Genomic DNA, 15,203 nt, shown 5'->3' on the forward strand with positions numbered 1-15,203 from the left:
GGTGTAAATGATTAGAGGTCTCTTCTTACAACTGGGTGGAAATGGGCTACAGGCATCGACGTGGAGGAATCTCAAAACAGAAAATCACAGGAGAATGCATGCCTATGATTTAGTTTTTATAGTTTAAAAAGAGGCAGGGCTCTGGTGTGAGGAGACAGGATGGGGATTACAGACCCAATGCAGCCAAAAATAAATAAATAAATACATTTATAAAAAGAAAAAGCAGCTTAAAAATTCTGGGGCACCAAGCCTAGGGGTACTTCAGGAATTTTTAAAATACAAGCAAAATTAAATAATATATTGCCAAACATAACTGGCAAAAATGTAAAGAAAACCAAAGAAACAACGCAATGTTCAAGAGAGGCGGAACCTGGAAACTCGTACAAGCGCTACGTGGACCAGCGTAAGGCTTTAACATGCTCACGGCCTGTGACCCAACGACTGCACGTTCAGCAGTTTGTCTTAAGGAACAAGCTGGGCAAGATATAAAGACTATAAAGATGTGTGTAAGGATGCAGCTCTTCTTTTCATTATTACTTAGACTTCCCTCCCCGGCTCCCATGTGCTGAGTAGGGGGGGAGAATTTAAGTAAACATCCAATCTGATTTAAAGGTTAGTGCAAGCTGATAAGTTAAACTGTCACTTCAAGTTTGATCAGAGGATGGTCTCCTCCTGCTGTGTGGAGTGTGGGACAAAGGGTGTGTGGCTGGATCTCACCTCCGCATCAATGAGAACATCCATTCGGTCTTTCTTTCTCTTCGCATTTTTCAGGAGTAAATTCCTAACCCCGTCCGTGCCCGTGCTTAGGCCCAAAGTCTGGGAGGCATCCTCAGAGCCTCCCTCTTTCCCACCCCTCACCCGACCCATAATCAAACCCTGATGCTCCTTCCTTCACCCTCTGTCTGGATTCCTACTCTTCCTGCAACTCCGCCAATTCCCACCCTGGTCCCAACGAAACTGTCTCTCACCTGGATTTCGGTAAACCTCCCAGCTGGTCTCCCTGCTTCTGACCTTCTCAACGTGGCAACTGAGATGACCCTTTAAAGACACCCATCAAATGACGTCCCTTCTCTGCTCCCTGCTTTCTGTTCGCTCCCAGTAGAGCCCAGATGCTTTCTGAGGCCCACCAGACCTTACTCTCATCCCAGCCCCTGGCCCTGCTGTGCCTTCCACCCGAGCCAGGCTTGGTGTTTGTTTTGTCACCTTCCCAGAACAGGAGGTGTTCAATAGTGCCCACGGAGTGAATGATTTCCAACTCAGAACAGCAAAGGGGAAAGCAAATGAATAATGTGTAAAACTATCACCTGCATTACATTTGCAATAGTGAACAAGTACAAACACCCTAAATTATTATTATATGGGGGGTGGTTAAACGACTTCTGTCGAATCCACTGCAAGGAATACTATGCAACACTTCCTGATATGGAAAGATAGCCACGATATGTCATACAGTGAAGGAAATATGTTTAAATTTGTTTCAGCACCTCTCCAACTTAATTGGCCACAAAGTCCTATTGTGTCATAACTTTTTTGTTTGTTTGTTTGTTTGTTTGTTTTGCGTTACGCGGGCCTCTCACTGTTGTGGCCTCTCCCGTTGTGGAGCACAGGCTCCGGACGCGCAGGCGCGGTGGCCATGGCTCACGGGCCCAGCCGCTCCGCGGCACGTGGGATCTTCCCGGACCGGGGCACGAACCCGCGTCCCCTGCATCGGCAGGCGGACTCTCAACCACTGCACCACCAGGGAAATCCGACAATTTAATTTTACCTGATAGATACTTCCTCAATGCACACAAATAGCACACTCTGCACTCTCTTGGAATCTTCTAGTACTTCATTGGACTGGTTCACCTATGAGGATACTGGGAAAGGAAGAGTTTAAATCCCACTGTCTTGGTCTGCACAGAGCTACTTTGTAGTTATATCACCTTCTCCAAGGTAGGATTTTGGCAGCTTCTTTTCTTACCACGAACCAAGTAATTTCATATTGCAAAAACTGCATTCATGACTTGAGAAAGTAAGAGTAAGAGTGTGGTATCAGAGTGTGATCAGATAGTTTTTCGTCTTTTGTTTTTAAAGTTTCTCTTAAAAAACTTACTAATTAAACAATACGTTTTGTTGTGGAAAGATTGGAAAGTGCAGACACACAAAAATAAACATGAAACTACATAACAACAACAATAGTGATAATTAAAGTCACCTATTCACTATCACAAGGAGATGACCAATGTCTAAATCTTTCGTTAGGTCCTTAAAAGTTTTTTTCCCTGTACGTATAGTTTTTCACAACAAATTGGGTGAAATTGCATATCCTCTGTTATAATCTGCTTTTTTCCACTCAACAATATTTCATGAATCTGATTCCATGTAATTACCCTTCTACAGCAACGTTTTGGTGACTGTATAGCTCTCATTGTATGAATGTTCACTGCTTTCTTTAACCAGCCAAGAATCATTTAAGTTGGTTCTATTTTTTCACTAGTATAAACCGTACTAAAAATTCGTTAGATTGAATACGTGTGTTTTTGCGTACTTGCCAGGGCCCCGAGAGGTTAGCCAGCCCTCCATGCTGATTTCCTCAGGTAGCAAGCAGCTAGCCTAAGCCTTCTGTACAGCCACCGCTAATGGTGGTGGTGAATAAAGGGGGTGAATAAAGAGGCGCAGAGAAACTGTCTGCAATCCTGACTGTGAAATGCATTCATAAAAAATCAAGTATTATTCGGCGTCTAGTATGTGCCCAGTCCCAAGTGCCAATTTTTCCTGGGACTTGATGCACCCCGTATGACTAGAGACTCAAACCTTCCTTTGATTTTGCAATATTAAAAAAAATTAGGCCTTGAAGTGTTTTCTTCTGTTGAATTATTTTGGTTGTTTTCTACCAAAAAATTAATTATGTCTCCTGCATCTATCATTTTTTTCTCTAATCTTACTTTCACTAAGGTCTTTGTTTATCCAGCTTTTTGGATCCTTTTATATTTTGTCATCCATGTCTTCTTTTGTTTTGTTCTTACTGTCCTTGTTTGTTCCCAGCAAGCAAGGGTTTACTGGTTTTTCTCACCAGGCTGAGCCATTTACTTCAAGAAAGGAAACATTTCTCTCGGCATGTTGCCTGCCTGTCTTCACAGAAGCCCCTCCGTGTGTGCGTGTTTCAGCAAACCTCTGATGTTTCTGATGCAGCCGGCCTGTTGGCCAGAGTCTGAGCAACAGTGATTTAAAAGATAGAGAATCAAATGTATGTTGACTTGAGTCCTGGCTTCTTTAGTTGTGAAATGCAGTCTTCCTCTGTGCTTGGGAAGAAGGAACAGGGTTGGTGAACACAGAGCCTGTACTTCCTGCGGCGGGGGAAGGACAACTCTGAAGGGGGTCACCGGAGGCCTTGCAGGGCTTGCAAGGCGGTTCAGCTTCTCGCTTCCTGCCCCTGCCCCCCGCAGGCGTTGATCCCTGATAATACCCTGCACACCACACTCCCGCCACACAGTCTGCTTCCAGAGTATCTGGTTCTCTCAAGTCTGCGTGTGGCTCTTCTTGGTTAAGAGAGCTTTGAACCGAAGTAGACCATGTGCCCCTGGTCTCCAGCTTCCACCCCCACCCCTGCCCCATACAGTGATGGTGCAGGAAGAGGGCAACGGCTGTAAACCCTTCCCTTTGAAAAGAGGAAGACCGGGAGGCCTACAGCACTCCCTGCTCTGTAGTCATTCTGGAATCCTGCTGGCCAGACATTGATCAGGCCCAGCTCTTCCTCCTAGAAGGGGGAGCTCCCTGCCTGTGGCCCATCCTCCAGGACGCTCCCTGGTCCACTATTCTCTGTGGCTGTGCCTGAAGCAAGTGTCCTTCTCATGGCCGATCCGAGCTCTGAGTACTGCTGTACGGCTCAAACAGTGAATAGCTCATTTAGTTCTGTTTGGCTCCTGTGAGTTCCAGGTGCCAGGAACCATATCCAAGTTTGTTTCCTAGACATGGTTCTTGATCTGTGGTCGTTTTGAGGTTATCAGGAGCCTTAGGTGGGGATGCCACACCTTCACCTGATCTTTGACCTCAGCCACTTCATTAGAGTCCACAGTTTGAACAGCCCTGAGCCACCAGGTTGTAATTATTCAGTTGTCTTATTTCTCTGTCTCTAGTAATCAGGACAGAGACAGGCAAGTGGTCATGTCTTAGTAAATACTGATTGAATTAATGAAATTCAGGCTTTGCTAGCTAAGCTTAAGTATTTTGTTAGCTATTTCAGGAATCTCTTTGGCTTCATATGATTTAATAATAAATATTTCAGCAAATTTTCAGGCAGTTGAAAAGTTAATCATATGTTTTCCATGTATAGTTCCTAAACTAAAGGGAAGGATAATTAGGAGTTAATGAAGTTAGTGTAAGAAAAAAAAAGATCAATTGCAAACACTGGTCTTTAAACGTCATGTGTCAGTGGTTGGAAACATAGGGAGTGGGTTAGAGAAAAAAAGAGAACGTGCAGGAGACTTTTTCAAAGGGGCACACATGGGCTTTCAGAGTGGTGTTCCCACAATCACCTTCCTCAGAACTTTCCCTTAGTTACAGATGCGCAGGCTGGTGTGGAACTTGGCTGTTCCTGCCTCTCCTTCGGTTCCCCCTCTCCTCCCCCCAGCAGCTTACGTGAGGCAGCAGAGGGTCCCCATGATCGCTGAAATGATCAGAAAAGCAAAAACGGCAGCTGTAGGGATGGAGCTCCTGATGAGACCCCGCAGGTAATCACTGAAGTTGTTCAGCCAGGACCTGGGAGTTTCTGCAGGAAGAGCATAGACAGTCACTGAAGAGAGCCCGAGTAAGTGATGAAGCTGGGATTTGAAACGTGGTTCAAGTTCAAATAGTTGTCCCAGATCTCAGGTTCTTATAGTTGCCCAGGGCCCATATTCCTAACAACTTTGCTGTGCTGAGAGATTAAAGGAATACACTTTGGGGAAAACAAAGGTATCCTCAGATGGACATCATCTTTTCCTCCTTGTATGTGAAATAGGAACAATAATGTCCGCCCCAGATCGCTTAAAGGTTGTTTGGAGGTGTCTGTGAATCAATGGGGTACACTGTGAGCGAGGAGCACGACTTAATAGACACCATGCTGTTGCCTAGAGGGGGTTCGGGAGGCTGAGGGCCCTGGGTGTCCCGTGAGGAGAAAGGAGATGGCTGCCTGCCCAGTGGCACCAACAGGAGGAGGCCGGGGCGGCCGGCAGAAGGAGGTTCAGGGTCTGCTGATCGGGGGAGGGGCAGGGCAAACAAAAGTGTCTGTGGTGTGAAGTCAGGAGGGTTCACCACTCACAACGGTACCCTTTCCAGCGATGGGAAGGAACTCGGCACCACGCTGGGCTTCGGGAGCAGCTAAGCCATGGGTCAGCGGCTCGTCAGCTTTAGCTGAAATTTCGCTTCCTTTCTGAAGTCCTCTTGACCCCTCCCCCCAGACAACTTTAATTATCCCTTTGTCCTCAGGGAGTATTTGTCATATTTTATGGAAGGTTGACACCTGTGGCTTTGGCTTAGTGGGTTCATGCTTGTTGAACCAAACCAGAAATACTTTGCTTTCCTGTGAACATTTTTTTTAAAATACAGAATCACTCTTTCCTGACCGAAGACAGGAATCTTACGTCCTATGAAGATAGGAACATTCATCGTAACAGCAAACACACCCCTTGAGCGTGGTTCCAATCCATCCTGGTCTTGTTTTCCGAAGGCAGATAAAGGTGACAGAGACAAAGCGACAGTTTCCAACAAGAGGCAAGTCAGAGAGCACAGCAGAAATCCAGTGCTCAGCAGCTTTGGGGGTTCCATGCGCCCTCCCGAGGACCTGCACCGAGAGGAGATGGCTTTTCCCTTGGCTCGTCCCAAGGCAGCTCTGTCTGAAAAGTCAGAAAATGGTGGTTTAGATTTTATTGCAAACCTAGAGCTATTATGAACACAAGAAAAATTCACTTACTGACACTGTTGAATCCTGAACACAGTCAGTTTCCAAGGCAAAAACCAACCCGCCTTCAAGAAACAAAACAACACAAGACAGAAATTGACTGTGCTCCATCGGATCGGGTACCTGACATCCCCTCCTAAACCACATGCCCCTTTGGGCTTTTCCAGCTCAATTAGTGGAAACTCTTAAGTTGTTCAGGCCAAACCCTGTGGTGTCATCTTTGACTCCACGTTTTCAGTCCCACATCCTTTTCATTTTGTTTTGTTTTGAGTTGGGTTTATTACTGAATCAGCAAATAAGCGGTATAAATGGTTAACCAGGTATGAATTTCAGTGGATAAGGGGGCACAGTCCATCATGGGGGTGGCGGTGGCCCAGAAGTTCTGCAGTCACAGGAGTTCATAGCTTCCTGCTTGCTGCCACTGAACAGCCAAAGAGATCTCACTTTGTTGTAAGTCAGGTAGTATCCTACTGACTTCCCTGACCTCATGGCCTATTATCTACTCTTGATCGCTCCACCTCAGCCTCATTTCCTCTGGAACAAGCCACACGTGCTCCTCTCTGTTTTGTTCACATAGGCTGTTCAGGTGCTCAATAAATATTTTTTGAATGAATGAATGGGTGGTGAATTTGGGCAGATATTGTTCATTGCCTGTCATCACCACCCCCTCTTCCCTTATTACGTGCAACCGGAGAGGCTAGAAAAGCGGAATCCGCTTTCTCCCAGCCAGCCTTGCTGCTAGCAATGGCTGTGGGACATAGTTTTGGACACTGAAGCATAATGGAGATCTGATGGGTGGCTTCTGGGAAGACTTTCTGCTGTCTTGATAAAAGAAATGGCGCTACCATTTCCCCTTTGTGTTGCCTTGAACATTCTTTAAGTGTTACCTGGGGTTGGAGGAGCCATCCTGTGACCATCAGGCAATGGACACAAGGAAAAGGCCAAGAAAATGACACCTATTCTGGCTCTGACAATTTTAAGCCACTAAACCAACACCTCTATCTGCCCACCTCTCAACTACTAGGTCTGAGAAAAATAAACCCCTATTTGAGCTTTCTATTACTTAAGACATTTAGAACTGACATTCTCACCCACTGTTGAGACCCGTGTCAGGTAAGGTGGCAAAGAAGCCAGTGAATCAGGCCTCCGTCTTAAGAAGAAGCTGGCCAGAGTCTTCCTTCAAGGTTTCTGAAGTTCCAAATAGAATTCTACTCCTCCTTATGATGTCATCTACCGCATTTGATCTGCCCCCAGTCTCCCTCTATTTGACAGCTAAGCATACAGATGTTTTCTTCTGTCTATGCATAAATATTTGTGTCGATACTGAAACCCATCCTCATGGTAGCCATATCCTCTTGGGCTTGAAGCTTTCTAAGATATTTTGTTTGCCACATGGTATCTACTGCACCTTCAAATAGTGTATGTATGGGATTTTAATAGATGATAAAGGTGGCATTTCATTTCAGTGGGGAAAAAGAGATGGTTTAATGTGATGACTGGCTATTCATTCGGATGCACTGACTGAAGTGACAGCCATACACACAAAAATAAACTCTAGATGGATCAAGGACTAAACAAAAATAAAACCATATACATATCGGGATAAAACAGGAGTGGAGTTTTTTGTAATCTTAGGGTGAAAAAAGCTACTTTGAATATGTCATAAAACCCCAAAGCCATAGGTGAAAATAATGATAAATTTATTGCATAAAAATGTAAAGCTTTCATACAGCAAAACATTGTAAAGAAAGATAAAAGATTAATGACAAACTAGGTGAAAAATTCCACAACATATATGACAGATAATAGGTTAATGTCCTTAACATACAAAGAACTCTTACAAATCAATTTTTTAAAAAGGATGATCAGCTCCATAGAAGAACTGGCATAAATGAATCAGTCAGAAAAGCAATGGATAAATAAATTGTGATATATATTATATAATGGATTACTCTACTGCAATTAAAGTGAGCCACTAGGAAATATATGCAATAAGGGTTGTTTCCAGTTTGGAAGTGTTATGGGTAGTTTTGCCCTGTCTCTTGGTTCACATGGCAGTTCTGGGTCTAGGTCATTACCCAACAGAATTGCCACAGGCTATCTTTATGCTCAACTTTTGTAGATAATGCCAGATTGTTTTCCAAAATAATTATACCACTTTGAGTTTATTTTTGTATATGGTACGAGGAAATGTTCTAATTTCATTCTTTTACATGTAACTGTCCAGTTTTCCCAGCACCACTTATTGAAGAGACTGTCTTTTCTTCATTGTATATTCTTGTCTCCTTTGTCATAGATTAATTGACCATAGGTGTGTGGGTTTATTTCTGGGCTCTGTATCCTGTTCCATTGGTTTATGTGTCTGTTTTTGTCTATTTTTGAGCCATTACCATACTGTTTTGATGACTGTAGCTTTGTAATACAGTCTGAAGTCAGGAAGCATGATTCCTCTAGTTTTGTTCTTGTTTCTGAAGATGTTTTGGCTGTTCAGGGTCTTTTGTATTTCCATATAAATTTTAGAATTGTTTGTTCTGGTTCTGGAAAAATGCCATTGGTATTTTGATAAAGATTGCATTAAATCTGTAGATTGCCTTGGGTAGCATTGTCATTTTAACAATATTAATTTTTCCAATCCATGAACACAGTATATTTGTCCATCTGTGTCATCTTCATCAGGGTCTTGTAGGTTTCTGAGTACAGGCCCCCCATTAGCCAAATCAGCTGGAGTATGATTGCAAACACTGAACTCGTAAAAGTGATCCCAGGAGATCTGGGCGATGCAAATACAGCATTTCTCACATTAGGTTCACTACATTCTGCTGCAGCCTCTCCCGGATTCTGGTTGGTCACAACCTCTAGAAAACTTATAAAAGGGGGGTTTGTGGGATGGGCCAGAGGCCAGACTACTGCCTTTACTCCTTCTAGTGCTAATGGATGTCAAGGTTAAGAATCTCTCTCTCTGCTACTGGATCAAGGCTCCATTTCTAATTTTTTAAATGTTAGCTTCACCTCATAAATTATAAAATTTCATTGTTCACATTTTTATTTCCAGTATAAAAGCACAACTCTCAAAGGCATTTGTTTTCACACACCAATGTTTTGTTTAACTGATTCTTGAGGGAACCAGCGGGAAGACAAAAGAGCTGGTTTCAAGAGCATTTGAAAAATAAAGATGTATGTGGTCAATGGGAAAAGAATGCCAAAACAAGGTGATTAAGTTAGACATAAAAGTGGTTAACCTTTTACAGGGAGTCAAACCATATCACCTTATTGATTTCTGTAAATTAACCTCTAACCTTAATGGACTTTTACAGGACAGTAAACCATTCCCAACCTTATCTGTCAGGGATGGGGCGAGGTGGGGGTTCCTCTTGGGCAGTTAGGGTACAGAATTTCCTGGTACATTTTGTTGTGTCGTTTCAGCAGGAAATTAGCTGAGGAGGGAGTAAAATGAGTGCATGATTAGAATTACAATGTTGTATCTCCTATCCCAGAGAGCCATGGATTTTCCTCATTTTTCTGTGGAAATATTAAAAATATGTCCTTTAGAAGCCTAGTATGATCATGACTTTTCTTGGTCACCACAGAGGAGGAAGTGGTGGCCGTGCCCAGAGGAGAATGCTTTCCAGCTGAGTTTCCTCATTGCTTTTTGCCTGAGTACCTTGGAAGGAAGGACCAATCTGGGAGCGGCCGCAGCAAATGCGCAAGAGGTAACTTGGATGCAACAGCCCCAGAGAACGCAGGACACATGATGATTGATTTGGGAGGCTTCAGGGCATATCTGCCGGGACTGAGGAATTGGAATACATAGAAAAACGATGGCACCGTGGGCAGCGTGGGGCAGGAAGTGACCCGGAGGGCGGGCTCAGAGGGATGCTGGACCCGAACCAGGAAAGGGCCCGGGGCCAGGAAGGAAGGACCGGGCCTCAGTACTGCTGCTGCGCCTCGCAGCCCAGAAGCTCCAGCCTCAGGGCGATGTGGTGCGCCCAGCTCTGCGGGTGAATTCGAAGGAAGCGGGTAAACAGCGGGGGGTCTAGAGCGTTCACCACGGGTGTGAAGGAGTCTTGATTTCCCTGAAAAATCTGAAAGAGGAGAGATAGCATTTGTTGGTTGACAGGAAAAGAGTTATAATGTTTACACACACACACACACCCGAGAGGCTCCCCAAGTCCATTGGCCTCCTGCTTGGTCTGTAACTCTCCCTAAGCTCCGCCCCCTCACGGGCACCCACTCCAATGCCCGTCGCCCAGCACGCACGCTTTTTTCCACTTCCAATTGAGGGACCCACGCTTCCGGTAGTCCAGGATTGAACCCTGGGAGGTGACTGGATGACTCGGTCCCCTGCCTCTGTACCTGGGAAAGTGATTGTGACATCTAGAATTAAGAGCATCCTTGCTAACCTCCTGTGGAGGCCGTGCCTCCAGCTATGGCTTCCCTCTGGAATCTTCTCACCCGCTTTCCCAACTAATTCAAGGAAGTTGTAAACATCATGATATTTTACTCCCAAACACTTCAACCTGCCGAGGCTTTGGGTCTCAGTTTAAATGTTATCTCTGGAACAGGACTCTTGTTGACTCTGAAGCTCCTCTTGTTCATTTCCTTTACACCATTCAGAATCTTCTCATTTATCTGTTTACCTGCTTATTGACCATTTCATTTGTTTTCACCACCAAATGTCGGTTCCATGACAGCAGAGACCTTGGTCACTGACTTTCCACACGTACAATATATATAGTATATACGTAGCAAATATACTGTAAACATTTGTTAAAGTTTGTGTGTTTGATAAAACTTTCGGGAGACAAAAGAGATTCTTGGATAAATATTTGTGGCATACTTTGGAGGCTTGTCCATCTTCTGTTAGACTTATTCCTTGATCTTTTCCCTCAAGAAACTGAAAGAATAATACAAGGAACACTTAAATCTCCTTTAATCTACAACAGACTCCTAGTCTCTGGTCTTTTTTTGTCCTTCATGGTGTTGACATTTTAAAAAGTCTAGGACCATTGCGTTGTAGAATGTCCCACATTCTAAATTTGTGTGACTGTTTTCTTATTATTAGATTTCAGTTCAACATCGTTAGTGAGAATATTAACTAGGTGATGTGCCTTTCCCACCATATCACATCAGAGGACACGTGATGCCGATTCCTCCAGAGTTTGACCCTTAGTTAAGGTGATGTCCACCAGATCTCTCTTTTATAAAGGTAATAGCTTCCCTTACCTAACAATCTGTGGGGTTAGACTTTGAGACTGTGTAAATATTCTGTTCCACATTAAGCTTTCACCCAATGGTTTTAGTATCTACTGAAGCTCCTTACAAGTATTATATACTGCATTGATGATTGGTTTCTTAATTGTGTCGTGTCTTCTACATTTATTAGCTGGAATTCTTCTGTGGAGAAGAACGTCTCCTCTCCCTTTATACTTTTGATGACGATAATGGACTCCAAGATGTTCCAGTAACACCTAGCAGTTTCCTGGCTCTGGTCTTGAAATCTCTAAGGAGCCCAGGTTCCTTTTACTAGGAAATGGTATTTGGAAACCAAGACTGTTCTGGGTTGGCTTAGGCTCTGCTCCAGGCCAAGGCTCACGTACGCCATGTCTTCTCAGCTTGGACATTTTTATCTCATGGCAGAGAGCAGAGGCACCAGAGACTGAGCCAAACACAGGATCACATTGAAAGCTTCTGTTGGAAAGTGGTTTATATCATGTCTACTTACACTGCATTGGTCAACATGAGTCCTACTATGAAGCCCAAAGTCAATGGAGTTTTCAAAAAAGGAGGAAGTGAAAAATCAAGAATAATAGCTTTGTGACTTCCCTGGTGGCCCAGTGGTTAAGACTCCACCTGCCAATGCAGGGCACATGGGTTCGATCCCTGGTCTGGGAAGATTCCACATGCCGTGGAGCAAATAAGCCCATGCGCCACAACTACTGAGCCTGCGCTGTAGAGCCCACGAGCCACAACTACTGAGCCCGTGAGCCACAACTACTGAGTCCGTGTGCCTAGAGTCCGTGCTCCACAACAAGAGAAGCCACCGCAATGAGAAGCCCGCGCACTGCAATGAAGAGTAGCCCCTGCTCGCCACAACTAGAGAAAGCCCGGGTGCAGCAACAAAGACCCAACGCAGCCAAAAATAGATAAGTAAATAAATAAATAAATAAAATAAAAGAATAATACCTTTTACCTCATCTGCTATTTTCTGTTCATTCATCACAGCAATGAGGTGATTTTACAATATGTAGTCAGAGATAAGAGGTTTGGGTGGCTTGTTAGGTTTCTTAGTCCACAAGCACCCTCTACTGTTGATAAAGAGAAGTGCAATTTCTGTAACAAATGGGATAGGAAGATATGTCTTGTGATTTTGTGACTCATTTTTGCTTTTCCAGAACACTTAATTTCCACCACTGAAACTTATGGTATTCTTTGTCTTCTAGTTATTCTGTGAGTTATGGGTGGTTTTATTTTCAATTTTAAAATATATCTACAGAGAGATAGTTAGATAGAGAGATGGTTTTTGAAGGCTGTATGGAGAGATTTAGGCAGCTGCCATTATTTGATGAGAATGTGCAACTCAGTATTCGGAATTTTAAAATGCTATTTTAAATTATTTTTCTATTTGTTTCTGGCATGTAGAAATACAATAAAATTTTCTATTGATTTTGTTTTCAGCAAGCTTGCAAACTTATCTTAGTAATTCTAATAATTTAGATAGATAGATTCTTTTGGATTTTCTATGTATGCCATCGTATCTTCCACATATTATGAGAGGGCTTTTTTTCCCAATCCTAACACATTTTATTTCTTTTTCTTACCTTACTGCATTGCTTAGGCCCTCCAATACAGTTTTTAATAAAAGTGGATGGGGCAGATTAAAGATGGCTATGAATTTTTTTGATACTCCTCCCATGGAGAGGTAGGTGTATTTTGACTTTTTTTTTTTTTGGTCGTGCCACGCAGCTTGCGGGATCTTAGTTTACCGGCCAGGGATTGAACCCAGGCCATTGCAGTGAAAGCGCAGAGTCCTAACCACTGGACCTCCAGGGAATTCCCTTTTTTTTAAAAAAAATTGAAGTATAGTTGGTTTACAATATTGTGTTAGTTTCAGATATACAGTAAAGTGATTCAGTTATATATACTTTTTTTCCAGATTATTTTCCATTATAGGTTATTACAAGATATCGAATATAGTTCCCTGTGCTATACAGTAAATCCTTGTTGCTTATCTATTTTCTGTATAGTAGTGTATATCTGTTAATCCCAAACTCCTAATTTATCTCTCTTCCCCCCACCCTTCCCCTTTGGTAACCATAAGTTTGTTTTCTATGTCTGTGAGTCTATTTCTGTTTTGTAAATGAGTTCTTTTGTATCATTTCTTTTAGATTCCACATATAAGTGATATCATATGATATTTGTCTTTCTGTGTCTGACTTACTTCACTTAGTATGATAATCTCTAGGTCCATCCATGTTGCTGCAAATGGCATTGTTTCGTTCTTTTTTATGGCTGAGTAGTATTGCATTGTATATATGTACCACATCCTCTTTATCCATTCCTCTGTCCTTGGACACTTAGGTTGCTTCCATGTCCTGGCTATTGTAAATAGTGCTGCAGTGAACATTGGGGCGCATGTGTCTTTTGATTTGTTTTAAGTTGGGGGGGCAATTGATTCTGCAGGCTGATAGAGTATGGCGGCAGCGGTGATGCTGTGCCAAGTTCAAGAGGACTGACGGCTTCCACCTTGGTTTCTTGGAATCTAGCTTTTATGTAAGAAGAGTGACTATCCTAAGACCACCATGCTGAGAGGCCCTGAAGAGACACCAGTGGATGAAAAGGTCAAGGAGAACCAAGATACCAGGTAGGTGAGCAAAGAAGCCAGCTAGGAAGTAGGTCCATCCGTCCATACCCACTGAAACCCCATGGATCACAGACAAACCAGCCAGACAGATCAACCTAAATTCCTGATCCACAAAATCGTGGCCAAGTTTCAGGGTAGTTTGTGAGGCAGCAATAGATAAATGGGATCTTATTTTTAATCTCAAAGGGAAACCTTTCTGTGTCTCACCTAAATACTATATTTGCTGTAAAATGTTTGTGAATATCCTTTATCAGATTCCGTAGTTTCCCATTAAGAATAGATATTGAGTTTTATGAATCTTTTTCTCAGCATTTATTGGCTGTATAATCCTGAAGTTCATTAATGTGATGGATTGCATTAATTTTCTAATGTTAAGCCAACCTTGCATTCCTAGGATAAATCTAACACATACATATTGCTAATATTTTGTTTCGGATCTATGTTCATGAGTAAAGTTGGCCTATTATTTTCTTTTCTAATAAAATTGTCTTTGTTGTCATCATTTAAAGAGTTGGATAATGTAAATACAAGCTTTTTCCATTTTTCTGGAAGAATCTTTGTAATAATGGTATTATTTCTCCCTTGATAATTTGGTAGAGTATTTAGTATAGCCATCTGAATCTGGAGGTTTCTTTGTAGGAAGATTTTTGAACACCAATTCAATCTTTCAAAGGTTGTAGGAGTTTCCGCCCTTCCACTGCAGGGGGCCCAGGTTCCATCCCTGGTCGGGGAGCTAAGATCCAGGAAGTTGTGGGGTGTGGCCAATAAAAAAAAATGGTTGTAGGAGTTTCAGGGTTTTTGATTCCTTCTTGAGTAAGTTATATTTACTAGAAATTATCCATTTTACCTAATCTTCCAAATTTACTGTCATAAGGTTAATAAATATCCTCATTTTTTTATGTTGGCAGGATTTTACTGGGTGGTAAAATCAGTCATGCAAGTTGGAAATTTTGTTTTTTTGGCTGTGGCTGCACAGCTTGCGGGATCTTAGTTCCCCCACCAGGGACTGAACCCAGGCCCTCTGCAGTGGAAGCTCAGAGTCTTAACCACTGGACTGCCAGGGAAGTCCCTGAAAAATTTTTTTAGTTTTTGCTTGAATGCATGAAAAATATTTCACCAGATTTTCTTTCTTTTGGGGGCAGGTTTCAGATTTTTCCTTTTAGCATCACATGGATATCATTAATTATCTTCTGATTTTCATTATTGCTTAGAAATCACCTGTCAGCTTGTCACTCTTATTATGGTAATGTATGTGTCTTCTGGTTCCTTTTTATTGTGGTAAAATGTACATAACATAAAACTTATCATCTTAACCATTTTAAATTGTAAAATTCAGTGGCATTTAGTACATTCACCATTATCTAGTTCCAGAATATTTCTATCACTCCAAAAGGAAATCCAGTACCCATCAGGAAGCCACTC

The 15,203-nt window shown here is 42.7% G+C and overlaps 2 protein-coding genes across 2 annotated transcripts in view; both read right to left on the minus strand.

The window, feature by feature from the left end:
* Positions 1-4,616: 4,616 nt before the first annotated feature.
* SMIM9 (small integral membrane protein 9) lies at positions 4,617-5,787 on the minus strand (the record flags this gene model as incomplete). Its single annotated transcript, XM_082646936.1, has 2 exons — positions 4,617-4,750; positions 5,604-5,787. 2 exons carry the CDS (start codon positions 5,785-5,787, stop codon positions 4,617-4,619), a joined length of 318 nt encoding a protein of 105 aa, XP_082503062.1.
* A 1,846-nt stretch (positions 5,788-7,633) lies between these two features.
* F8 (coagulation factor VIII) overlaps positions 7,634-15,203 on the minus strand; it is a 120,526-nt gene continuing 112,956 nt past the window's right edge. The window contains exon 26 of the mRNA XM_082681798.1: positions 7,634-10,002. Within this exon, the coding sequence (XP_082537924.1) occupies positions 9,847-10,002 (156 nt within the window). The 3' untranslated portion in view covers positions 7,634-9,846. The remainder of the gene's footprint in view (positions 10,003-15,203) is intronic.

This window comes from Grampus griseus, assembly GCF_964374135.1.
Source record: "Grampus griseus genome assembly, chromosome: X".
In the NCBI taxonomy this organism is placed as follows: Eukaryota; Metazoa; Chordata; class Mammalia; order Artiodactyla; family Delphinidae; genus Grampus; species Grampus griseus.